The sequence below is a fragment of the Cyrtonyx montezumae genome, unplaced genomic scaffold (genome assembly GCF_038088225.1).
Source record: "Cyrtonyx montezumae isolate F1298 unplaced genomic scaffold, pur_monq_1.0 scaffold_8, whole genome shotgun sequence".
Lineage (NCBI taxonomy): Eukaryota > Metazoa > Chordata > Aves > Galliformes > Odontophoridae > Cyrtonyx > Cyrtonyx montezumae.
In genome coordinates, this window is record NW_027072089.1 from 61,865,575 (window position 1) to 61,893,138 (window position 27,564).

Consider the following 27,564-nt stretch of genomic DNA (forward strand, 5'->3'; position numbering starts at 1 on the left):
CAGGTGACAGGACAAAGGGAAACGGCCTTAAGTTTTGCCAGAGGAGGTTTAGGATGGATATCAGGGAGAAATGTTTTACAGAAAGGGTTGTTAAGCACTGGAATCGGCTCCCCAGGGAGGTGTTGAGTCACCATCCCTGATTGTGTTCAAAAGCCATCTGGATGTGGTGCTCAGGAACATGACTTAGTGTTGGGTTGTTAGAGTTAGGGTAGTATGGTTAGACCTTTTCCAATTGAGCATTTCTGTGATTCTATATATGGCCTGAAGTGGAGAATAGGTTCTGCTGGGTTATCATGATTTGTTCTGTCATTGTACATGGCAGGAGTCTTCAGCATTACTAAATACTGTTGCTGGAAGGACTCAAATATGAGTGGGCTTGAAACTTCATCTAGATCGTTCTCCAGTGTTAACTTGGCTATTCATTTGATTAATTTCAGCATAGAATGAGTTGTGTTAAAATTACAGGCTTCCCCTTATTCTCACCAGATGATATTAGTAAGATGATATCAAATATTAATGGTACTAAAGGAAAATGTTACCAAGTCAGTTGTCTAAAATGATATGGGGGAAAAAAATCCTGATAGATGGTAAAACAGTGTTTAGAAAGAAATTGCCCTTGTTGGTAATTTCATGTACATTCAATGAAAATAGAACAGATATCCAGATGTTCTTCACTGTGTGTGAAGTGCTGTTCATAAAATGATTTTTAAAGATGCTTTGATGGTTGTACGGTTTGTGGACACAAAAATATGAATTGATAAATGATGTCTCTTACTGCATAACTGTCTGGAGAGCATGATTTCTGATTGTTAAACATGACCAGAACTCATCTTGCAGCTCAGTGTAATAGGGTTTGTATCACTATATGAAAGTTGTAAGCAGATAGTACTTAAAAATAATTGAGAAGCATTTTAAAAGAATGCTGCTTGGCTTAGAAACTTATTTCTACCTTGAGATAAATTCTAAATTTTTTTTTAAAGTTGATGCCTTTTCCTTTATACCTTGAAAATTTAAGATAGTCAGTCTATCACAACTTTTTAACGTTTCTGTATGTTTTTACAAGTGTGACCTTCTGTAGCTTAGGAGCCTGGCTTTCCTTACCTTTGCGTAATTTTGGATGTTGTGGCAGCATCAGCTTCCTGTTGTTAACTAATTTTTAGATGAAGAAGCTCAGAACTGAATTTAAGACTTGGTATCTCTGGCTGATGGCTAGCGTTTAGTCAGAATGTTTGTATTTGTGAGCATGTCCATGATATACAGAAGAGATGTAAAGGGACGACCTGATTCGGTGGTAAGTACAAGCACACAGGGATTTAGCATTCTAACTAACATGCACTACTAAGCTAGTACCTATGAATTATTTAATGTGTGTGTGCCAGGGTGAGTGCTTCCTGCTGAAGTATTGTGGGTAAATGTGGAGGAAGGGAGGGGAACTTAATAGAAAGCAAGCAAATTAAAGGAGGCACAGTAAATATAACCCTAAGTTAATGTTGTGCTTCTGCTTTTATTATGAGAATACTGAATCTAATTCAGATCTCTTCTCTGATTTGTTTGCGCAAGTTGTGTAATGTTGATCTCCTTAAGGCTGTGGTGAGAGGTGTGATTGAGATACCCGTAGGCATACTGCGCTTGGATTACATGTAGATTGCATGGGCTGCCTGCCCAAGAAAATAAATATGAAGTGGGCTTGCATGGCTGAGGTTGCTGCCTGTGCTAGTGCAGCATCAGTGCTGCCATTACTTTGCTAATTAGATTAAAGGTAATTAAAGCTTCATAGTGTTGCTGCTGCACTTCAGTACTCCAACCTGCAGTGAGAAGCATCAAGAAGAGATCCTTTCTGGTGATGTTTAGACAGTCCTCATCCTGATTTATTTTCTTTATTTTTGTAACAATGAGGGAAAATGTTAGAAATACCCACTATGTATACTTCTGCAGCCTCCTTCCAGTTCTGCAGAATTCCTTTCTGCAGGCCATGTAGATGTTGCTACAGAAACTTGCTGGCTCAGCGTTAGTTTCTGTTAGGAGGATTTTTATTTCTTCCAGCTTTTTTTCAGTATTTCAAACAGCCATTCAAAAATGCTGAACATAATCTTTGTCATGATCCAGATCTAACAAGGAATTGGTTGTAAGAACTTGAAGCTTGGAGGGGGAAAAAAAAAAAAGCTTGATGTCTATTAACTGCTTAGATGTTACAGGATGAGCTCCTGTTTTCTTTTCAAATAGGAGATAAAGTTCTGTGTTCAGCAATTCAACAATCAGTTATGCAGCAGTCCATAGTAGTTAGTTATTAGTTGTTGGCTTCCTATGTAGGGGTGGGGCATATTGTGAGGAAAGAACTAATGTAAACCATCAGTAAGCTCAGTAGTTTGAAAGAACTCTATACAAAGAGTTATCATCCTAATCTCTGGATACTTGTACTCTCTTGGAAATACTTCTCCTGCACGTTATCATTGACCTTATCTTATTTCTCTTGAAGCTCAGATTTCACAACTGTATTTTTTAATACCACATAGAATAGAAATAGAACTTAGCACTTGAACTATATAGAAGCTAGAAAGGTGTGCTTGAACATACTTCCATGAGCTTTCACAACTCTTTGTGTGAACAGTCAGTGTATGAGAAAGCTCAGCTTATGTGGTGAATAGTCAAGTAGTTGAGCAGTTTTCATGTTTTGAATGACATTAGCAGAATTTCTCTAATCTGTAGTGGTATCACTGTTACCCATAGACATGTACAGAATGTGCTTTTCCATAAACCAACAGTGCAACAGACATGCCTGTTCCCTGTGTGAGTAGGTTTAGCTGATTCACGTATAATGCAGAGAATCCTTTCCAGATTGAAATCAGTCGTAAGTACTCGGTGTAGAATTATTGATCAGGTCTTCAATGATTTAAAAAGCCTTCAGCTTAAGTTCATAAGGTGATAAGCAGCTTTAAGCATTTGGTTATTTGTAGAAATATTTCCATAGTCATTTCGGTGGCTAATACCTATTTGAGTTCCAAAGTCATGGTCATACATTACAGCATGCCTTGTTAACTTGCAAGTTCTGTGCAGATAGCATCTCTAAGTTTCCAAGCTGGGGAAGGAGAGGAAACAAAGTCAGTATCTAGGTTGGTAGTTGAAATGAATGCTAGCCTCTTTAGGTCTGTTAAGTAAATGTTGAATTATTATTTGCTTTGCAGAGAGCTTGCTGTGTTGTGGTAATGTGTAAATGTCGTTTGCAAAACCACATGTCATACCATGGCCGTAATCATGCTAACATTGCTTGTTAATTGTCCATCTCAAAGCTTGGGCATTAATGCTGTTTGATTGGAGCCTAATTTTGCACTCTAGTTGTAAATAAAGATAACAGTGCTGTCAGATAGCATCTAACATTGCTTTAATTACAGTTTGTTTTATATGCCATGATTATTATTTTTTCTTTCTGCACAGATGATCGTGTGGTTGGAGAAAATGCTAGATAAAATAATCAGCATTTTCATAATATTTTTGCTAGTGGTAGGAACCCTTCTGCTTGCCCTCCTCCTTACTGCAAAGGTACGGTGCACTGAAGAATGTTGTCACAGAGCTCATGTTTAAAAGCTGAATGCAATTTACTGATATTTATGCAAAATTGTGTCACTTAAAGAACCCTTTGAAGTATTTAGCGATTACGTGTTCTGTAGTCAAATTTATTACTGTTCCAAGATTTTTGAGGATAAGTGCCTATGTGTTTGTTTGCTTATATATAACAACCAATCTATAGACATTTGGAGATTGGAAATTTATTCCAGTAGTACAGCTGCTAGCTTATGTATTAATGCAACAGTTCTGTTTTGCATCTGGTTGCTGTTTTCATTTCAATAGTAGAGTTAGAATTCCGTTTTTTTTGTTTTAATTTACCTTGCATCATAAAGGTATTTATGAAATGATTAAGCTATGTTTGTCTATTTGCTTGTGTGGTTGTCTGTTTGCTTGTGTGGTCAGAACCTCATGGTATCCCATTTGGATTTTAAATGTACTGAGATTCAGATGCTCGTTGCAATTGATTTTTAATTTGTGGTTGTTTTTTTTTTTTTCCACCAGAAGAGCTCACCCTTATTTTTTGTTCTGTTTTATTTATCTTTTTTTTTAATGGGGCTGTATTCTTACTTGGCACAGTCAATGGAGACTGAATGGTTTGCTCAAGTAGAGCTGTGGAACAAATATCAGATTGATTCTGATGTCAGTCTAATTTCTCCAAAATATAAACTTGCATAATGTTGAGTACTTAAAATTGAAAGCTGTGGTAACATTCCAGCCTAAAGCTTCCTAACAGTCAGAAAAGAAACATTAAGATATTTTTATATTGTGTCATTTCTTTTCTTATTGAAGAGTTAATTTGGTGAGGCGCTTCTTAGTGTGGCTGATCATATTAAAACTGAGCATTTATTAATTTTTACGCTTCTTTGATCCATGTCATATCTGAAGCTTGAATGCTTTGTATTTTAGTACTTCTCTGACAGCACAGCTGCAGTTGGATATTACTTTGCTATAATATCTCCAGGTATTATATTTTTACCAATTGATGAGTTGAGGTTTAAATTTCTATTTGCTATTGTTAATTAGACTGTGCATGACCAAAATTGTCAGAACAGACTGTCTATATTACACTGGTTTATTTTCTGGGTTAATGGCACTTCATTACTCATAGTGGGTCTTCTGAGTTAGAATTATTCTTAAATCTGTCAAAAACTGGGCGCCAACCCAGTTCCCACCCAGTCCAAAATAAAGTATTGCAATGTAGGTAGAGTTCTAGTTTGCATTACGTGACGTTTATTCTCTCTCTGTTTAATTTAGGTACATCAAGAAAGCGTTCACATGATTCAAGTCACGAGCAGCTTGATCAATGAGACAGTAGCCAGTCACCCAGAATGGGCAAAGTAAGAATGCTGAAGTAAAGCGAATAGTATAGGGTGGATGAACAAGCTTCCAGGTGCTCTTACAGATAGTTTGGTTGTTCTGTTTGTTTGTTTTTTTTTTTTGAGGGGGTTGTTTTTTTCCTTTGTTTTCCTTCTGTTTGTTTTTTTTTCTTTTTTTGTAGCTCAAATAATTCCCTAGGTGAACAGAATTGAGAGTGACTGTTGCAGGCTGATGTGAAAGCTGAAGTGTCAGGAAGTTGCAGTGCTTATCCATTATTGTGCAGGAGAGGCGTGTGATACTTTGAAATCTGAACTTTGGTGGAGAAGGACGGCTGTATAAACTTCTCTTGTTACAATTTTGAAGGAAAAAAAACTTGTGTAAGGCAGAGAATAGTGGTTATATTTCTTCCACTTTCATCTGGAAAAGAAAAATAATGGTGAAGAATGCTCTAAAAGACTGTGAGCTGAAAGCTGAATTACATTTTCCTTGTAGAGAGCTGACTACAAAATGCCTTTGACAGTTGAATTAGAAATGTTTCTGGGTAAAACCAAAGAAGAGTTCAGGGATAGAAAGAATGGTTAAAGTTTGGTGTGAATCATTTAGTAAAGGATATTCCTATTTAGAGTAGATATTATGTACACAGGGTAGACTCTAGATATGTTAGATGTAATGATTACAGCAAAAGCTAGGTAAATATTGAGGAAGGGAGAAAATTATGAAGTAGATGAATGATAAGAGTGCAGTGGTATGCAAACTGATTGTGTTAACAGCAGAGTGGGAATAGGTAACAAAGGAAGATTATTCAGATTTGCTTTTGTTCTGCTTCAGCTAAACAGACCTTGAGTAAAAGTAAGTCAGGGCACTTCATGGGGAAAAAAGGATCGTCTCTTAGATGAGAATTGTTGACATTTGTCAACGGCACCTTCTCAACAGAAGTGACAATGGTTTAGATTGAAAGATTGAAAGAAACTGTGTATTGTATTATAAGAGCAAGGAAAGTTTTTGGAAATAGAACTAAAATGGTATTGTTGATAAATGCTATAATAATGTGTTTGAGCAATACTGAAGTAATCTCTGTTGAGAGACCACTTAAATGCATTTGCTTATTCCTTTGTGGCTTTTCTTCTATCATTTAACCTTCCTGTTTTGCCGTAGGATGAAAATAAGTAGGAGTAATGAAAATGGAAGTTTTAAAGTCCAAAGCTTATTCATGTACTGAGAATACTGGAGTATTAGATGAGTAATTAGCAGAATTTTTTTGTTAGAATGTTTACTTCTAGTTTTTTGCCTCCAAATTTGTTGTATTCAAAACACCATATTTTAGTGCATTAGGAATAAGTGTACCTTCTGTCAAACCTAACAAGCTTAGATTTCACAGCTTGATACTTAGTACTTAGATTATGCTTAGAAATGGGTTATTAAAATGTCTTCAAATTCCAGCGCCGAAAATTTCTGAGGAGCTTTATGCACAGGAAGGTTTCCATATTGAGTTAACTCAAGAAATGCAGCGGTTTTGGTTCCCAAATGTTTTCTTTTATTACTGTTTTTTCTTATTTGAAGGGCCCCAACATTAGTCATTGATTGAAGACGTAGGGAAAAAAAGTCAGGGAATGTATGCCCTGTATTCACAGTTATTGAATTGTTGGCAGCTCAGTACATCCATTATTTGAAAGTGACATGAATCATGTCATGATTTGTGACATGACATGAAAGTGACATGAAGATACTTTTAAGTAGATAACCTGGTAGAGGCTTAGAAATAAGTGGTACTCTAACCTGTTTCTTATGCAAAGAAGCAGCATTAACTAACAATTTGCATTCAGCTCATGATTCAGAAGGATGTCTTTGTAACTAGAAAAGACCGCTTCATGTAATACTTTCAGAAAACAAAACAGTAGAAAAATGTATGAGAATGTAATATCAATAAGGCTCTCTTGAAAAAGTTGAGGTAGCAGTTGAACTAAGGTTTCAGGTACCAGAGCGAGGTACGAATGTAATGGCATAGGCTCTGTTGAATTGTGCTGCACTTAACAAAAAGTTATCTCTTTGACATATAAGAACAAAGTGCTTGAACTGTAATATGTTTATTTAATCTTAGGTATTTTTTGTTGTTTCTATCTGTTAATTTGTAGCATGTTTCAAGCATAACAAAATGGTTAAAATACGTAGCAGATAACTGTTTTTTTCTTTAAAAAAAAAAAACAAAACAACTGTAATACAACAGCTGGCTTCCAGAAGCCCAGGTTTTTCAGAAGGCACTCAACTCAGCAGCGAATAATGTGTACCAATATGGACGAGAGTGGATTACACACAAGGTGAGAAACAGTTCCCCTTGTATTTTTTTAAGTAATATTTGGATTCCTGTATTTCATATAAGTAAAAATGAAATAGAGGAGTTTTCTCTGTGACACTATTTTTCATGTGATTTTCTGTTTTGTTAGCAGATCTGTTCTTTCCTATTTCAGTCTATGAATGAAGGGTGGGAGTGATTTCCATAGATTTTCTGTTTAGAGGAGTCTCTGTTTATAAGAGCTGAAAAATCAATCATCATTTTAGTAAGATTGCCAGTGAAAAATACATCAAATGAAGATGACTAATTTTTCATTTAACTGTCCAATTTTAGAAAATGCACTTTTTTGATCCACCTACATTCTAGTTTCTATGTGGGCTGCTTGTGGTAAATTTATATTTTATTTATTTATTTATAAGTTAACATTCTTCAGGAGGATTTGCCAAGTTAACATGCATCTCACATAATTTGAGGTCTTTACTCTGAATAAGAACATGGATATTGGATTAAACGTTTAAAAGACAGCATTAGTTTTTCAGTGTAGAAAGAAGCCTTCAGCTTAGTATAGCAGGATGTTATATCAGATTTAAAAAAAAAAAATTGTTTTGAACCTTATTGGTTTGAAGAGTATCTTCCATACTGATACTCGGGTTTTCTAATTATTTGAGTGTGGATTATTCCTTTACTGATAATTCTGAGTGATTCGTCTACCTCTGACTTTGTCAGTAGATGCCAGTTACATTCTGTCCTGTGTAATAAGAGTTGTATATGTTTCAGCTTCATAAAATTTTAGGAGAAAAAGTGAACAACACTGCTGTGATTGAAAAACAAGTGCTAGAGCTTTGGGACAGACTTTATCACTCTTGGTTTGTGAAGGTGGGTAAATTATATTTATAAACTATCACTTAACTCTTTTGAGATAATTATGCTGAACATACATTTGTGAGATTAGCAAGGAGCTTGAACTGCTGAGTAAATACCATCATGATACAACATTGATTTTTACAAAGAAGCAAAGCAAATCCCAAGTGCTTAAGGTTGAGTATATCCAGAACTATATCCTTCAATGTGTTCTTATGTATGCATTTTAATACGTTCTTTGTTCATTATTCATGTTTAGTCTTTCCTAGTTCAGAGCTCTCTTTTGAATTTAGAACACTGAGGGGTTGGGAAAAAGCTGGTGTCCTGTGTGATTTGTGTAACTTCTATTGATTTGAAATTTTTATGAAAAAGTTGTTCTTTAAATGCATTTTTTTGTGAATTCCAATAATGGTTTCTGCTCCCTGAATCTTGAAAAGTTTATAATGATTAAATCATTTTTGTGTTGTCATTGCTGTTTGCCTGTAAAGGAAAAAGAAAGCAATATATTTTTCCGTGATGCAATTGAAATAGCAAAATGTAAAAGAGAAAAAACTATTTCTACAGGAGAACTGAAAGTAGAAAGCTGTTCTTTTATTCCCAGTCTCTTCTTTGCCCACTGTGGGGAAGAATGGGCAGATGCAGGGAGAAGAGAAAGCAAAATCATGCTTTGGGGGGTTGGAGGTCAGCGAGGCGCTGGCACAGTTTGCCCACAGAAGCTGTGGATGCCCATCCCTGGTGGGATTCGAGGCCAGGTTGGATGGGGCCCTGAACAATGTGATCTAGTAGGTAGCAACCCTGCCCACGGCAGTGAGTTTGCAACCAAATGGGTTTTAAAGTCTCTTCTTACCTAAGCTGTTATATGTTACGAGAGATTTTGCTGGAAGAAAGAATATAGGAGTAGTGTTGTTCTAGGCTGTAAGGTAATATTCTTACGTGAAAGCTGTAGAGTTGAGGAGGAATTGCCAGCAAAATGTATATTCAGTCATTAACTTCTACTTTGAGAAAAGATCTCTAGATAGCAAATGGTGTATATTTTAAAAGATTCCAGAGATGTTGTAAGAGATTAATTGCAATTGAGCGTATGTACTCAATGAAGTATAATAACGAAATAAATCAATTGGAAGATGATGGCAAAACTGCAATTAAAGTGTCATTTCAGGGAGAGGCTCTCCTTTTATCCCATTCAGTTGTGAGGGTTTTTGTTTGATTCTGTTGCTTAGTGGACAACTTCATAATTAGGGTGTAGCCATCTAACTATTTGTTACATTTTTGACTGTTAGGATCAGCTCCTGTTGTCTTGTTTTGCAGTTGCAAAGCTGTGTAGTCAACAGGAATCCTACGTACTTCCAGTTTAGTTTTTAGCTTTTCAATCAGTGAATGTTGCCAGTGGAAAAGATGACAGTGATTATGAGAAAAGTAGTTATTTTTGTGGCTTCTTTTATGTGGATTGTACTGGAAGAAGTTGTGATGCCATCAGTAAATGAAATTGTTACCTCTTTGTTCTGTGCTTTCCTAAAGAGCAAAATAGATACCATTGTCTTCGTCAAGTTGTAACACTAGTGTTTAACTGAGGTGCATTAATACAGTATATAACAATAATTACATCAGATAATTAACTACTGTTTTTTGTCTGCTTTTAGCTTTCCAGTTGTACAGAAAAGTACTTTCTTGCTTCCAGTTATTTTTGAAGACATCAGTTAAAGCAGACCCAACTGTTTTGGTACACGTAGGATATGTTCTAAAGAAATCTTAGTCTTTGACTTTTCATGTTTGTCTTAGTTATTCAAATATATGGTATCTTCATATCTTTGTCTCACTCTTCAAGAACGTAACACATTCTGGAAGACACAAAGGACACAAATGGCACATAAACCGTCAGAACAGCTGGCTTGGTGATATTCTGGACTGGCAAGATGTTGCTTCATTTGTTCACGATAACATTGAAACATTTCTTTCGGTATGTATTGTTTGCCCTTTTTGCCAGATTGGTCTCTTTTTAATTGCTAAGGGTATGGTATGCAAGTATATGGAAACTCCAGGAGTGGTGTTTATAATTGCCTGTGCAATAACTGTAAATCTCCTTTGGGTGTATTCAGAGAACCAGTTGTGATGAGAAAGCTCCTCATTTCGACATCTTCATTGCTATCACCTTCTCTAGAGTTATTCGAGACCTGCCCAGACGTTTTCCTTCTCTACCTACTGTAGGCAGCTTGTTTTTAGCGTAGGGGTTGGACTTGGAAGGGACCTCTGGAGATCATTAACTCCTGTGATTCTGTGGTTCTGTGATTCTATAATAGGAGCTTGCCAAACATCCTCCTGAGTGAGGTTGATGTAGGATTATCTGTGTCATCTGCAAGCTGGCTTGAGTTCTTCATATTCTGTAGTTTACTTTTCTGTTTCTTGGAGGTCATTCATTTGGAATTGTTCTTCATCTGTCTCTTCTAGAAATTGTGTTGTGTGCCAAATATTAATTTGCTTCAGTGTTATTTTTATGTAAAGTGTATGACAAGTGCAGAATTGGTGGCTTTTTAATTTGCTTTAAATACCTTATTTGTCTAAATTAGAAATTAAATATCTTGACCAGGAGGTTGTGACATGCATGCACTTTTATGTAAAGTGTGTATGTAAATGTGTGTGTTTCATAGACTCGCTCTTTTTTTTCCCCTGAAATTACTATTCATTTAGTTGATAGCAACTTTTCCTTCTCCACAGAACTTACATAAAAGAGAAATAATTAATATTTTACATGCTATGAGTTCCTGAGTTAATGCTCTGGACCTTTTCACCTTTTTGAAGAGAAAAATGAAAAAGCATTGAAAGCAAAAACAGGAGCAACTACATTTATCTAACAAATGATGTTGAATCTGAAGCATGTAACATACAGTCAGCCCCCGGTACAGCTCATCTTTGATTTGAGCTGTTGTCAGATTCAAGAGTTATCTTTGGGTTAATATTTTTCCATTTTGAAAGAGTGTTAATTATACCTAACTTGAATCTTTTGTGGATGCAGTTTAAGCTGTTATTTGCCAGTGGCAGTTCTTGGTCTTGACTGGTGGGCAAGTTTTCCCTCAACTGCTGTTTAAATGGTTACAATTTCTATCAGTTAAAAAATAAAAAGTGAGTCAGGAATTTGAGAGGAACTTTTTACTGTAACAAAACCTTTTCAGCTAATACAGAAAATTTGCTTAATTCTCTCTCAAAGTTGACTGTGTAAGCCTGAGGCAACATTACAAAAATGTGTAGCAAATCATCATTTAAAATCAATATCGCTTCTAGGTCAGAAAGGGAAGAGTAAGTGAAACAGAACTACTCAATACTTGGTAGCCATTTCCTTTTCTATGTTGCTACATCATGCTCAGAAACCATGATGTGTGTGCTTCAGTAATCTAAGCAGGCTAAAATAATGGAGGAAATAGTGAAAAGAGAATAAATATTTAAGTTTGCAATAGATTAAATTTTTTAATATTGATCTATCATTCTTTACATTCTCTGAAGTCTGCTTTGGAGATGCAGGAAAAATGCCAGCAGTTGGCTTGCTTTTCCATCTATGTCCACGAACTCATTGCTTACCGTCCCTGGGGAAACACCTATCATTTTTCTCCATCCATGTAGGGGATCATCTTCCTTCATGACAGACTGTAAACCAGTCAGCAGTAGTATATAATTCTGAATCCCAACTTCACTCCTTATTGGCTAGCACTTTCTTTACTGGCTAGCTCATAAAAATGTTACATAAATATTAATCCCATTGTTTCAAATTAGAATCAATAAAGATCTGATGTGTATTTGTCTTAGACCATTAGGGCTTGGCTGTGGTAAAAATAATCATAGTTCTAACTGAAGTCTGGTATTTGTAAGCAAGTTGCTTCACCTGTCCTTGGATACAATGGAAGCTTACTGCTTCCCAGATTTATGTTTTATGAGAGTGTGACAGTATTTCTCTTTGTCCTTTGAAAGGAACAGTGAATGTGTAGAATAGCATACTGAACTGGGAAGGATCAATATTGTAAATGATGTGGGTGGTTTTTTTTGGAAGATAGTTTGGGGGGGTTATTTTTGGTTTGTTTTTTTTTTTCTTTGCATAGGTTTTTGCTCCCACTTTTGTGGGTTTTGTTGTTTAGTAGGGTTTTTCGTTTGTTTCTTTTAGGTTTCGGTTATGCTGTACAGGCTGGAGGGGTTTCAAAATACCTTGGCTATAATTGAAACTGTAGAATGGCTGCTTTTGAACACTTAAAATCAGGGTTAACCTGTAATTGTTAAGCATAGAGCAAGACGTGGTAAAGTTCTGAAAGTGCTTCAACGTTGCTTTTAAACACAGGTTATTGAAAGAGAAATTGTGAAGAATATGCAGCTGTAGTGAGATTTCCTTCTCTTTTAAAAAGTTTATGCTACTTGCATGTAATAAATACCTATACATATATTGTAACTATATTGTAACTGTACTATTGTAACTATTGCCATAGAATAACTCATGCTAGTCCCTTGACTTCCTGGAGTACTTGAGAATAGTACAGATCGTTGCATATTCTTTTAAAGTACAGCTGTTAGACCATGTCATTTTGTAATTATAAGCAGATAAGGTCTTTCCCATTTATGGAAATAATAGCAAGTGTTCTTCCTCGTGTTTGCTAGGTGAAAAACTTGAAAAAATGGTTTAACTTCCCATATTGGAAGAAACTTTCATATTAGAGTTGAAAGCATATAATTAAATCACTAGGATACCTGTGCAGGATAATTAGTGGCATTCGTTTCGCCTGTAACAATGAGCACCAATTCAGGAGCTGAACTATGATTGTCAGATAAAGCATGGAAGACTTCTGTGCTTCCCTCAAAATGTGCTTTTTGTTATAGTAGCTCAAGCAGCTTTAGTTTGATGTAGGTAGATCTTATAGCAAATTGTTTCAAAATGATATAAACATGTAAATTACCTCAAGATTTAATGTAAAGATGAGCTTTTCAAACTTGTCTTTTTCCTTTTCTTAATAGCTTTGGTGTTAGCAGCCCTGGTGTGTTTCCTCTCTGATTTTTTTTTTTGGTATTCAGTGGAAGCAGTAGTGTTGCTAAACTGTTTTTCCAGTGATACATTTCCAAGGTGGATTTTTCCATCCTATTCTCAGTTTAAGGAGAGAACTAGAGTAAGCCCTCATGTCTGCCTCAAATTTTTACCTCACAGTGTATCTTAAGGTTTTTTCTTGTGAATGAAACGTGTAAGTTTACCTGGGCTATTAGTTTTCATTGTTTAGGCATCAAACCTTAATTCCTTTCTCAGTTGCCTGTTTTACCATTTGTACCCTTTACTCAATTTCTGTAATATTTGAAATATTGAAAAAGCAAATTGCTGCTGACCAGATCCGTGAATGATCACTTAAAACTCCCTCGATGTTTTATGAGAAATTGCTCATGTCTGCTCAAATTGATCTTCTTGCTTCTTCCACAAGAGTATTCATCATTCTACCAGCAGTTGTTTTCTCATTCAGAGATTTTTCAGACAGGAAGACAGAAGACCTTCCCTTAAAATGTACACAGTAAGCTTTAACTTAGTTAGGTTTCTGTCTGTTCCTTTAGCAGTGACTGATAAACGCATGTTTCAAGTCAAGTTGGACTGATATCCAATTTCTGTTGCTGAATTTTGTATTGTAGTCCTCATATTTCAATGTTTTTTTTCTGTGCCTGAGAATTTCAAGTAATTATGCAAGTATATAGCTAATACAGCCTGTTCTTTGTAATGGTTCCACTCCCATGCATTCCTTTTAGTAAGGGAAGTCTAGAAATCAGGCATCACCGTGAACTCCTAAGGACTTGCCTTTTGCTTTTGTGACTGTTAGTGGAGTGTTTGAGAGCTTTTTGATAGCGTATTCAGTGATGACTAGTGTCTGCAGTGTCTGTTGTCTCCTCCCAGTGACGAGACATCTTGAAATAGGTAATTATAAATTTACGTTAGGAGGAACTTACTCTGCAGCTGAATACCAGTCACAGAACATTCCCTTGCTTTCATAGGTCATACTGAAGATTGCTGAAAGGCACTGTTTGTGCATCCTTCATAGTAAATGCTAGTGTTAACCTAGCTTAGCAGTTCTGATAAGTGACTCTGTAACAAGGAAGTTCTTACAGGAGGAATGTTCTCAGTATTGATTGGAACCACCTGATACCTGCACTTGAACCAACTGCAGTTGTTTACTCCAGGTTATCAGCACCTTAGCCTAAAATTTGCAGGGAAACTTCCACAGCTACAGCCTATTCTGAAGGAACTTACTATTCTGAAAGAAACTCTCTCAGGCTCCTCTAGATATCTGTCTCCTGAAGTTACTGCCTTAATTAGATTATTGCATCTCCATCCAGACATCAACTAATTTGACTGTACTGGGTATTCCTTATTTAAAGGCGTATCTCAAAACTACTGTGTAATTAATAAACAGTTTCTCAAGCCACTGCAGAATGTAATAGGTAGTCCGTAACTGCTTGACTGATTACTGCATCCCTGTGCAAGATCACCTCTTGTATAGCTGTCTACAGACATTATGAAAGTTATGCAACTTATTTACATAGAGTGTTTAAAACAAATATATGAAAGTAGTGGTTGTATTACTTGATTTGAAGCTGCCTTCAGCTTTGTTTCTACTTCGTGATATTCTTTGTGCTTTGGCATTTCTGCTGTTGAAGAAATGAGTTTTCTCTCCCAAGATGAGATTTGCTTTAGATTGATGGTGACATAGATCACAATAAATAATATCACATCATCTAGTTTTTATGCAGCTTTACATGATGAAATTATTTTGAGCTCTGGAAGAACTCACAAAAACTTTGTAAATATCTACCTAGAGGCTCATCTTTGGCAAATTAAATATTACTTGTTGCAATTTAGGGGTAAGGAAAGATGACTGAATTTCTTTCTTCTTTTTAATGTATAATTTTTTGTGTGTGTGACTTGATGTTGGAGAATGACTGAATGCAGTTCTGTGTTTTAACTAATGCAATCTGGTGCTTGATTTTTGCATTCGTTTCTCTTTTCTAGATCCTGGAGTCTCTGTGGATAGTGATGAGTCGGAATGTGAGCCTTTTGTTTACTACAGTTACAACATTGGTGACAATCCTTTTCCATAGTGGGACAGCTCTTCTCAATTTTGTGCTTTCAGTGGTAAGTAGTATGCTATGTGTTTAAGTGATTAGCTTTCCTCAAGGAACCTAATGGCACATATTGTAACATTGAAAATCAAACCTAAAGCATTGAAAACATTCTCTAACATTACCGCACTGAGATGTTGCAACTTTCAGATCAGTTGTTTGGGGGACATTCTAAGCAAAGGAGCCCAAAATCCACACTGTACTTTCCATGTTGAGGAGCTGGCAGTCTTCACATCATTCTATTCATTGAAAACTCTGTTTCTAGCCACATAGATATTGAGTTATAATTTGTGATACCAAAATTAACTGCTGAAATCTTATCGCATATTCTTGTAAGCATATCCTTAAATAAATTAATGCCTTTAGAAGAGGGAAAAAATGTGTTAGCTGGAGCTTTACTGAAAACTTTATCTTAGTCAGTGTGTGATATTAAGAACTCTGACCTAGGACTTTTTCTTGTTGTCACTAAATAAATACATATCTTAGAGACTTCTGTGAAGTCCATATCTTAGTTACTATTTCAACACTGGAAAACATTTGTTAGAAAAATAGATGTTTTGCCAGTTTAACTTTACTCTCTCATTGATGCTTGTTCAGGGAAGCAGGCCCTTCTAGACAAAGTTGCAAAATTGAAGTACTGTTTAATGGTATTTCAAAGCAATTGTGTGAGCTCTCTTCAATATTTAAGAAAGAACAAGTATCAGCAAGACTTGAATTTGGTGACTGACTGAAACTGAAGAAAATCACTAAAATTGAATTTTGTTGTTTTCTAATTAACTTTTTTTTTTTTTAGCTAGTGAGGGAAACAGCAGAATTCCATGGCAGTGTCCTTAATACATGGCTTCATCCGTGGTAACACATTGGAAACAGTATCTTAGACAGAGGACATATTCAAATGATAATTGTGGATCACCCTAATGCAGCCATTGCTCAAGCACCAAATTTAGCTTTAGCTGTCCAGTGGGCGTAAATCATATTCATTACATGCTGCTCTTGTGATGCCATGCTTCTTATTTTTTGTTTGTCATCAGAGTAATGCCTCTTGCTGGGGCACTGAATTGTCAGCCAGCTTAGCAGAGCTAGCTGGGCTACTTGGTGCCTTGGAGCTCTTTTGAAGACTGGATGCTCTAAAGGCCACTCAATTTCCTTTACTTGTGTTGTAGGCTGAATCTGTGTAACGGTCCCTTTTGGATCTCTCAAATTGACAAGCTTCATTTTATGAGCTTATTAGGAAATAAACACGCAATCCCCTATACAGAGAGCAGTCTTAACATGTAATTTCACTGTTTTCTCCTTTTACTCACAAGGTTTCTAATTGATAAATTTTTGGCTTCATAAATTGCAACAGACTACTCACATCTACTGTAGCTAGTAACACGTGTCTGTGAACAATATAGTTATCTAGCCAACAGTGAGTGGTCATCCTTCCTCCTCTGTCATGGTGCAGGTGTCCCCTCTGTCACACCAGGAAGACTGAAAGCCTTAGCAGTCCACTGCTGTTGGTTCTGCTTCAAAAACTTGTTGTCTCAGTTGATGTACTGTACCTTCCAGTTTGGAAGTTTGGCCCATTTCCATGAGTCTGCTGCTTCTGAGGAAGCTGTCATAGAACAATGTGTGAGGGTTATGGCTGAGGAGATAGCAAGCTGCAGGTAATAATAGTGAATGTTAGCCCTTCATGACCATCATCCCTGCCAGCATATGACTTTTGCTTTGACCCAGCTGCTGTGCGCTCAGTGTACATCAGGTCTTGGCACAAGCTGTGTGTTAGCCAAGCTCTCAGAGGGAGTTGAATTAAACAATTAGAACTCGCTCACTTTAAAGTGGTTGTATAGAGATATGCCCATCCATATATATCAGTACTGCACTCTTGGCTTTGTCCACGAGTTTCTATTTTGTGCGCCTTATTATCTTACATACATAGAAAAGGTTTGGTTTAATATAGATGTTAAGTTCTTTCTGTAGATTCTTGAAGACTTAGAAATCCCATCAACTGAGATGATAAATTAGAAATGCTTCAGTTTTTAAGAAGACCAAAAAAGCACCTAAAGACTTAACATCCCATTAACTGTACTGAATGTGCCAGGGTAAAGGGGTCATTGAATCACAGAACATCTGGAGTTGGAAGGAACTCACAAAAGTTATCCAATCCAACTCCTGGCTCTACATAGGACCACTCAAAAATCAAACCCTATGTCTGAGAGCAGTGTCCAAATGCTTCTTGAACTCAACTTGCAGCTTGAAGTCGTGACCACTGCCCTGGAGAACTTGTTGTAGTGTATGACCACTCTTTTGAAGAACCTTTTCCTAATTTCCAACCTGACCCTCCCCTGACATGGTCCCATGCTGTTCCCTTGAGTCCTGTTGTTATCATGGGAGAGAAGAGATCAGTTGTGCCCCTCTGCTCTGTGGTTATTTAGCTGAAAAGATTTTTCTGGCTTTAAAGTACTTAGTGTAATTTAATTCTACTGTTTTGGAGTCTCTGAATTAAGAATACATTCTCTTTCAAAACATGTGTGAAGCAGTCTGTGTGTGTAGCTTATCCATCTACAATTCAGTGAGACTGTGTTCAGATTCTTAACACACATTTGAAAACTGAACATTCTTTACAGGAATGCCATTTAAATTTCAATTATGTTTTGAGTTCAAGTTCTTATCTGCACACGTGGGCATATCGTCAGAATTATTTGGGTTGGAAGGGACCTTTAAGGTCATCTAGTTCTTACCCCCCTGCTATAAGTAGGGACATCTCCCACTAGACCGGGGGGGCATCCACAGCATCTTTGAGCAGCCCATTCCAGTGTCTCACCACTCATGCAGTAAAGAATTTCTGTGTAATGTCTAGTCTGAATTTACCCTCTCCAGTAGCTCAATGTCATTCTTATGTTAGGGGGCCCAGAACTGGATGTAATACTCCAGGTGGGGTCTCACAAAAGCAGAGGAGGGGGGCAAAATCAACTTCTCGTGATGCAGCTCTGGCTATGGTTGGCCTTCTGGGGCTGCAGGTGCACACTAACAGCTCATACTGAGTCTTTCATCAACCTGTACCCCCAAATCCTTCTTTTCAGGGCTACTCTCAAGCCAGTCTCTGCCCAGCCTGTATTTGTGCTTGGGATTGCCCTGACCCCAGTTCAGGACCACCTCTCAAGCCTGACCAGATCCCTCTGGATGGCATCCTTTCCCTCTTAGTGTGTCACCTGCACCACTCAGCTTGTTGTTTGCAAACTTGCTGAGGATGGACTTGGTTGCATATAAAAATATTACATGTTAGCGCAGAACTTCCTATGTTCAAATTTTAGGTGATTACTCCTTGTCCTATTGCTGCACACTGCTGAGAGGAGCCTGGCCTCATCCATTTGCCTCCCAACTCCCTTTAGATATTTATAAATATTTATCAGATTTCCCTCTCAGTCTTCTTTTTGCTAGGAGATCTGTCTTTTTTGAACTGGGGAGCCCAGAACTGGACGCTGTAGTCTAAATGTGACCTCACCAGGGCAGAGTGGAGCAGGAGGATCACCTCCCTTGACCTGCTGGCCATGCTCTTTTTAATGCGTCCAAGAAAAACTCATCTTTATTTTTGATGTGAAAGGCACAGAGGTGAGACTGAATGGCCTGTAGTTCCCTGGAGCTTTCCCCCCCCCTCCCCATTTGAAAAAGGGTTTAGGTTTCTCCTTTTCCAGTCAGAACTTTACCAGACTGCTGTGGCCTTTCAAATATGTTGGATAGCAAATTGGCAACTTGACCAGTTCCCTCAGAACCTCATGGATGGATCTCATCTTTCTTATGCCCCTCATCCCTCCAGGGAGTTATCCCTCATCACTCGGCCAAGCAGTTCCCCAAAGAGGTCAAAGTTTGGTCTTCTGAAGTCTGGAGTAACAAGCTTGCTGCGCATCATCTTTGCCCTAAGGATTTTGAACTCCACCATTTCGTGGTCACTGCAGCCAAAGCTGCCCTTGAGCTTCAGGCTGCTTACCAGCCTCTCTTCGTTAGTGAGGGCATGATCCAGCATGGTACCTTTTCTCATGGGTTCTTGTACCACTTGAAAGAGGAAGTTTTCAGTGCATTCCAGGAATCTCTTTGGTTGCTGGTATCCTGCTGTGTTGTCCTTCCAACAGATACTGAAGCAGTGGAAGTCTCCCATGAAGACCATGTTTTGTCAACATGGTCCTATCTGTTTATAGAGGACCTCATTCACTCATTCTTCCTAGTTGGGTGGCCTCTAGCTGACCCCTGCTATGATGTCTCATTCCCTTTAACCCTAAGCTGGAGGTTCTCTGTCAGCTCCTCATCCATCTTCAGATGGAGCACCATGGACGGCAGCTGGTTGTTGATGTACAGGGCAGCATCACCTCCTCTTCTACCCTGTTTGTCTTTCCTAAAGAGTTTGTACTTATTCCAATTGTGAGAGCCAGCCATCCTACTGTATCTCAGTGATGCCAATGACATCATAGCCCTGTAGGTATGCCCACGACTGTAACTTCTTGCTTGTACCCCATGCTATATGAATTATTTTACAGGCATTTGAGTTGGGCTCCAGTTGAGGCTGATTTACCAGTTGGAGTTTCCTTATCCTGTGCTTTAGGTGCTGTCTTCCTGGCCTGTGATCAGACTTCTGGCCTAGGACATCTGTTACCATCAGCAGCCTTGAAGTGGGATGGGTATGGATCCCTTTCCTCAGTGACTGGTTTAAAGCCTTCCTGATGAGATTGGAAGCTTGTTGTCAAGGATGGTTTTTCCCTTCTCTGAAAGATGAACCTCATTTGACCCCAGGAGACAGTATATTTTAAAGCTTGTTCCATAGCATAATAAGCCAAAGTCCTGGTGTATGGGTATATATATATCTTAATGTGATTGAGTGTATAAACACTGTTAAAGATTGGAAGAGGAAAAATTCAATTTGGCAGACAGATAGCTGCTTTCCTGTAGGGAGTACACAACTTTCTGATGCTTCTTAATAGCAACAACAAAGACAGAAAAAAGCCTTTGGACAGAAAACTGAGCTTGAAAAACAATTACAGAAATACTTCCCAAGTCTCTGGAGGCAGCACATGAGCAATTATGCCATGCGTTTCTTGATACGTGAGGAAATGGCCATTTTCAGCATACACTGTTTACCAGTGCATTCTCATTGAATTCAGTCTCTTCACCCTCAGATCATAGTATTTGAAGTTTTAGAACTTGATGGCTCTAGGATAAGAAGCAAGAAGGTGCAGTTTGTCAATTATTAATGGAAAGTGCTTATTATTTTATTTTCTGTGACTACTTTCTCAGAGTCATCAGCAAGATCTTGAATGTCTGGATAGGAAACAATTTGGGCAATGTCCAAAATATTAGATACCCTGTCAAAGAGATATGAAAGTTTTCAAATGCCAGTAGAGATAGAGGATGGACATACTTTTTTGCTGCTGAATGTGCTATTGAAGCTATTTTAAGAGTCAGTAAGCTACTTATGTCAAATTATATTTTGTGACTGCTCCTCCTTCTCATTTCTGTGCCTTCTGCGCTAAAGCAAATACATCAATTTCTCAAAATGTAGCTGATCTAAAATTAATTATATTTTGTACGGTGCTTTTACATGCATCTTGTCTTAACAAGATTTGAGTTAGGTTTTCTTATCTTTTCATAGCTTTTAGTCTGCTTTAATGCTATTTTATTCCACTGCTGTTTATCTCAGCTGTCTTCTTCGCTTTCTGCAGTTAAGTGGGTACGTCTGTATTAGTGTATCCATTGCTCCTTAAGGAAGCAAGGTTCTTTTGTGGACAGTGGGGGAAAAATAGCTTTTTCCTGTCAGTTCTGGTGCCGTGCTTGTTGACACTAACTAATCACCAGCTGTTGTTCATAGCCTGCATTAAATCGGGTTTTCTTCTCATATCACAGATAATCAAGCACTGTCTAATTGCTGCTGTGAACTTCCTCACTTTCTGATTGCACTAAGCTATTCAGGGGGTAGCATTCTAACAATTCAACTGTAGCTGTACTAATAAAACAAGATTTAGTTGAAGTGTTTTTCAGCTTACTTTTTGTGAATATCAAGGTGAGGGGATATTGTACGTACAGAAATACACTGATTTTTGTGTTGCAAGTTTCATTTCAATGAGGATCTGTTGCCTGGTCCCACTGGAAGGAAGACTAAACAGCGAAAACATTGTAGTAGCTCAGGAGAAGTGGCAGGTCTTACCAGGGAGAAAGCAGCCACGTCTACAGCATTAGAGTGGGTGCTAAATCGTGATTCAGGTTTTAGGTTTTACATAAAAGTTTTAAGAAAACATAACTGATAACTAGTAGCAACGTTACCTATTTCCCACTAAATCAAGGCCTGATTTCATTTGTTTTTTATGATCCCAAAATGAATGTTAGCAGTATGCTGATCAAGTGGGCTATGGTAGTGACTTGCTTTAGTTGATAGATTGATTTATCACTCAAGGCCAAAGTTAAACTCTCAGGAAGATAGATACAGTCCCTGTCTGTACATGACGCCTTGGAAGGGGGTTAAATTAGGTGAACAGTTGAATGTGACTTCCAAGTTAAAGGCTGCTGTGAGAGGAAAAAAAAAGTAAAATTTGTAAAATTTTACTGAGTAGAAACGAATTAGGAACAGAGATGATAAATGGATGGATTTGTTGGGACTAGTAACTTAATACTGCAAGTTACACCATTTGCATTTTTTTTACTGAATGTGTTCAAAGAATATGCAGAAAAAATGTATGAAATGTCTGCAGACTGAATAAAATGCTTCAAAGAAAGAGATTTCTGTACGTCAGACAATTTGGTTTATGAGAAGATTAGGATATTATTTATTCCAGCATACCAGTAAGCTGAAAATAAGAAAAGTGAGAGGTTTTTTTTTTTTTCTTTTAATCTTGGGAAGAGGGGCAAAAGAAGTAAGGCTTGCAGATAAAGCAAATATAAGTCATACTTTACCATAGGCATGGAATAGGAAACCTCAGACAAAGAAAATTCATTCTATTTCAAGCTGGTTACATTTTTATGTTCTTTAGCTGAAGAAGTTGCTGAGCCCACTGACCAGAAAATAAGTAAAACAGTGAGCTGCAGGATACCAGGAGCTAATATGATCTCATTGTATAGTTTGGTATTTTAAATTGAAACAATACAACTGCCGTGGCTTCTGCTGTAATTGATCTTCAGACTTACAGAAGGGGATACTGAATCAGCCTAATAAAAACTACATGTTGTCTACTTATGTGTTTGTGGTTAATTTATATCCTATAACCAGCCACACAATAATTTTCCAGACAACTCTGTTTATTTGGTTTTGTTTGTTTTTAAGAATAGATGTTACTGTTTAGTAATATTCTGATCTGCTAAATAGGTCTCTGCTGGAAAAACAAAAACAGTGTAGACCATTGGTCAACATAGATCAATGCCTGCTTGTTCAATCTAGACCTTGACTATGTGAAGAGGCTGAAAAGAACAAAAAGATGTTTACTGTTCAGTTAAGTCCTTTCTGGAGCAGGTTTGGAAATTACTCCTCTAGTTCTTTGTGTTCCAAGCTTGTGGGATGGTACTTTGTACCTTCTCAGTCAAGTTCAGTGATCTGAAGAATAACTGCATATTGTAGTTCTTAAACTAAACTATTTATTCTTTTGATTTAAAACTCCTGTTTGTTTTGTAGGTGATTTTCCTGACAACACTGTTCTACCTATTGAGTTCTAGTGATGAGTACTACAAGCCAGTGAAGTGGGTGATAAGCCTGACGCCTCTATCTCAGCCAGGTCCTTCGTCAAACATAGTTGGCCAATCTGTGGAGGAAGCAATAAGGTATGTTACTGATCTGTTGCCCTTTCTGGATAATTCTTTAAGAAAAAAAAAAAAGGTGTTCAACTGCAAAGACTTAGTACTTACAGCAGTTCATTTTTCAAAGACACAAGTTACAAATCTCCTGTATTTTCAGTAATCTAGCATTGATGATTTTTCCCACCTTGATGGTTAAGAGCAGTTTGATTGGATTTACCTGAATCAAAAATGTAGAGATTGATGCTGTAGTGAATGCTAGTGTTTTGTAAAGCAAGCTAATTCACTCATCTCAGCCCAGACGCATCAGTGAGCATGGTGTCAGCAGCTATCATGGTGTTAACAGCTAGTGCAGCTCTGTATGAGCAGATTCACACAGTAAAACAGTTGAAGTAGAGGACTTGGCATCAGTGCTGTATGCATTTTAGTGTTACTTAGAACTATTTTCAGTCTAATCTTGGGGACTAAGTACCCATTAACAGCTGGACTGGGTTAGATTGGCTCCTGGTGTGCATTCTCCAGTTCAGTTTCATCGGAGATAAACCTAGTTCATAGTCTCCAATACTTCTCCACTGTATGTGTCAGACTGCAGTAGCACAGGGGAAAAGTGGGGAGCCTTATCCCACTTGAAACGCTATTCTGCTGTACCTGTGGATTGCATCCACATTGTTTCATGCTTAGTTCCCTTCTTACATTACTACTGATATAAATTACTACTACAGACTACTGAAGAAAATTTTTGAGGTTTTATATCCTTCAGTGAGATTTTGCCAAGGAGGCAATTTTGAAATTGATACAGTAATGTATTCTATTCATCAGAGATGACTGAAGTTGCCAGTCTTCACCTGTTAACCATGTGAAACTCCAGCATCAGTAGCATAAATGCTTTTTGTAAATCCATTTATTACATCATAGCTCCATTTTTCAAAACATTGATGGACTGGACAGAGCCAACAGTCTCTGTTTTAAGATCTACTGTCTCTTATAGCGTTACATATGCAAAGGATGAATGGAATTTAAACCACTGATATATTAAACTCACTGCCAGGTGTCTGTTGTTGTTCTTCCATGTACCATACAAGTGAGTGGAATTAAGCTATCCCTGGGTATGCTGTGCAATTAGAAGGTTAGATCATGTAAGATGATGAACAACGTTTGACTTGTTCCAGGACACTTGTTGCAAGGGTCCCTTGGGACTCTCTCTTGAGGGGTAAAGGGGTCCAGGAAGCCTGGATGCTCCTCAGGATGGAAATCTTAAAGGCACAGGAGCAGGCTGTCCCAGAGTCCCGTAAGTCGAGCTGGAGGAGAAAAAGACCAGAGTGGATGAACCAGGAACTTCTGTTGAGGCTCCGAGAGAAGAGTCTATGTCCTCTGGAAGATGGGACAGGCTGCTTGGGGAGACTGCAGAGAACTGGCCAAGATTTGCAGGCGGGAAGTTAGAAATGCAAAAGCCCAGCCCAAACTTAGACTGGCTACTGCAGTAAAGGAGAACACAAAATCCTTTTACAAATATATTAACAGCAAGAGAAAAACTAAGGAGAATTTCTCTCCCTTACTTGATGTGACAGGGAATGTAACCACGGAGGATAAGGAAAAGGCTGAGGTTCTCAATGCCTTCTTCACATCTGTCTTTAATAGACAGAGCAGTTATCCACAGGGTACTTTTTGCCCTGAAGTCTGGGATGGAGCGCATAATGCACCCCCTGTGATCCAAGCAGAGATGGTAAGAGACCTGCTCCTCCATCTGAACTGCCACAAGTCCATGGGACCAGATGAGATCCACCCAAGGGTGCTGAAGGAGCTAGCAGAGGTGATTGCCAAGCCGCTTTCTACCATCTATCAGCATTCCTGGTTATCTGGAGAGGTCCCACAAGATTGGAGGCTTGCTGATGTGACTCCCACCTACAAGAAAGGCTGTAAGAAAGACCCGGGGAACTACAGGCCTGTCAGCCTGACCTCGGTATCAGGGAAGGTTATGGAGCAGATGGTCTTGAGGGAGATCACACAGCACGTGCATGGCAACCAGGGGATCAGACCCAGCCAGCACGGGTTCACAAAGGGCAGGTCCTGCTTGTCCAACCTCATCTCCTTCTATGACTGGGTGACCAGACAGGTAGATGAGGGAAAGGCTGTTGATGTAGCCTACCTGGACTTCAGCAAGGCCTTTGACACGGTCTCCCACAGTATTCTCCTGGGGAAACTGGCAGCCCGTGGTGTGGACAGGTTCACTCTTCTCTGGGTGGAGAACTGGCTGGAGGGCTGTGCCCAAAAGGGTAGTTGGAGGTTAATGGAGTTAAGTCCAGCTGGTGTCCCATTATGAGTGGTGTCCCCCAAGGGTCGATATTGGGGCCCATCTTGTTTAATATCTTTATTGATGACCTAGACGAGGGGATTGAGTGTACCCTCAGTAAGTTTGCGAGTTGGGAGGATGTGTCGATCTGCCGGAGGGTAGGGAAGGCCCTTCAGAGGGATCTGGATAGGCTGAATAGCTGAGCTGAGGTCAATGGGATGAGGTTCAATAAGGTTGAGTGCCGGGTCCTGCACTTTGGCCACCATAACCCCATGCAGTGCTATAGGCTTGGGGCAGAATGGCTTGAAAAATGTAGAGAGGAAAAGGACCTGGGGGTGTTGGTTGATGCTCGGCTTAACGTGAGCCGTTAGTGTGCCCAGGTGGCCAAGAAGGCCAACAGCATCCTGGCCTGTATTAGAAATAGTGTAGCCAGCAGGAGCAGGGAGGTGATCATCCCCCTGTACTCAGCTCTGGTACGGCCACACCTCGAGTACTGTGTTCGGTTTTGGGCCCCTCACTACAAGAAGGACATTGAGGCCCTGGAGCGTGTTCAGAGAAGGGCAACAAAACTGGTGAGGGGTCTGGAGCACAAGTCTTATGAGGAGCGGCTGAGGGAGCTGGGATTGTTTAGTCTGGAGAAGAGGAGGCTCAGAGGAGACCTTATCATGCTCTATCACTTCCTGAAGGGGGGCTGTGGTGAGGAGGGGTTCAGCCTCTTCTCTCTGATAAATAATGACAGGACGAGAGGGAATGGCCACAAGTTGCGCCGGGGAAGATTTAGATTAGATTTGAGGAAACATTTTTTCCCTGAAAGAGTGGTCAGGCACTGGAATGGCCTGCCTAGGGAGGTGGTTGAGGCACCGTCCCTAGCGCTGTTCAAGAAGCGTTTAGATGAGGTGCTGAGGGATTTGATTTAGTAGCTTAGTGGGTAGGGATGGTGATAGGAGGATGGTTGGACTTAAATGACCTTGTAGGTCCTTTCCAACCTAATGTATCTATGAACCTATGAATCTACCTAATGATACTGTTGTGGCAGTTTGAAATGAAGGAGGAGGTCATATACTGGGGCTACTCCAAAAGCAATGTCAGAGGCAAATGGTGGTGGTATGGTAGCCAGTAGAGGTTGAACCTTCTGCCAGTATTGTTATATTTTGTTGCTGTGTGACAGATGGCAGCAGAGGGCCAACCTGACAACATAGTGTCTGACACGGAAGTGCATATGAAGCAAAGGTGTGTCATTGAATTCCTTTCTGTGGAAAAAAATTGTACCCATTGACGTTCACCAGTGCTTTACTGACTGTTGATGGAAACCATACAGTGAATGTGAGCACAGTGAGATGGTGGGTGGAGTGTTTCAGCAGTGGTGACAGTGACAGGAAAGCCAAGTCGTGTTCCAGATGGCTGTGCAGATTTTTATGAGCGTGGCATGTAGGCTCTTGTTCATCACTCAAAAAATGCACCGTGGCTGTCTCGAAAAATATTGTTTTGTAGCTGTGAGAATTTGCTCTAGCAAATAGTGTTACTGTGCTCTTCATTGTAGTTTCCGTGGAAATAAATGGGAGGCATTACCTTTGGAGAGACCTCCATAGAAAGAAACAAGTCAGAATTCTGCAAAAAAATTATCCCTTCTCTTGAGAAACTGCTGTTGAGTTTTCATTGATCATGTGGTGTTAATATCTCAGTTGTTCTGAAAGGCGTTGGCAGATTTATAAACTGAAACTTCCTTGTCTCACAAATTGTTCTCTTTACTGCGTCCCTGGGTGGATGGGAACAGTGTCAAAAAATAGATTGTAACTTCACTAGGCAAGGGTATTCTGCAAAGAAGATGATATTAGAGGGAATTTAAGGTTATGGGTCTGTTACACAGATTACTCAAGGTATTTGTCAGTGCTAAGAATTGGTGGAAAGAAAGAAAATAACGTTAGTGAAACAGAAAAAGAGCAAGGAAGAGTGTGCATTAGTAATTGATAATGTAATGGGCGAAAAGGTAAGGTCTGCAGAATGTGGGATATGAGGCGACTTTTCATATGTTTTAATTTAAAATAAATTGAGAGGGAGCTAAGTGTGTGCTTGTTAACATAGCTTGAATCAGTCTTTCATATTTTTTCATTTGGAGTAGCCTGTGCTTGATATCTTACATTAATTATTTAAAGAGCTTCCAAGAGTTTCAGTTTTTCATCTCTTTTGCTTAGTTTTACCAAATCATTTCTCATAATTCTTCCAGATTAGCATGTATTCCACTCAATACTTAACATTATTTTCAGTATGTAAATTAAGGTTATACTCAGCAGTTTTCTGTGTTGATGCATGCAGAATTCAGAATCGTAGGGCCGCATTCATCCACCAGAACTCTGGAGTCCTTTTTGCAGGT

At 38.6% G+C, this 27,564-nt stretch overlaps 1 protein-coding gene across 1 annotated transcript in view; it reads left to right on the forward strand.

Annotated features, from left to right (window-relative positions):
• Positions 1–27,564, forward strand: part of TMEM245 (transmembrane protein 245) — a 71,804-nt gene that overhangs the window by 24,813 nt on the left and 19,427 nt on the right. The window contains exons 8-14 of the mRNA XM_065752432.1: positions 3,433–3,537; positions 4,819–4,901; positions 7,106–7,196; positions 7,949–8,047; positions 9,858–9,989; positions 15,045–15,167; positions 22,785–22,930. Of these exons, the coding sequence (XP_065608504.1) occupies positions 3,433–3,537; positions 4,819–4,901; positions 7,106–7,196; positions 7,949–8,047; positions 9,858–9,989; positions 15,045–15,167; positions 22,785–22,930 (779 nt within the window). The remainder of the gene's footprint in view (positions 1–3,432; positions 3,538–4,818; positions 4,902–7,105; positions 7,197–7,948; positions 8,048–9,857; positions 9,990–15,044; positions 15,168–22,784; positions 22,931–27,564) is intronic.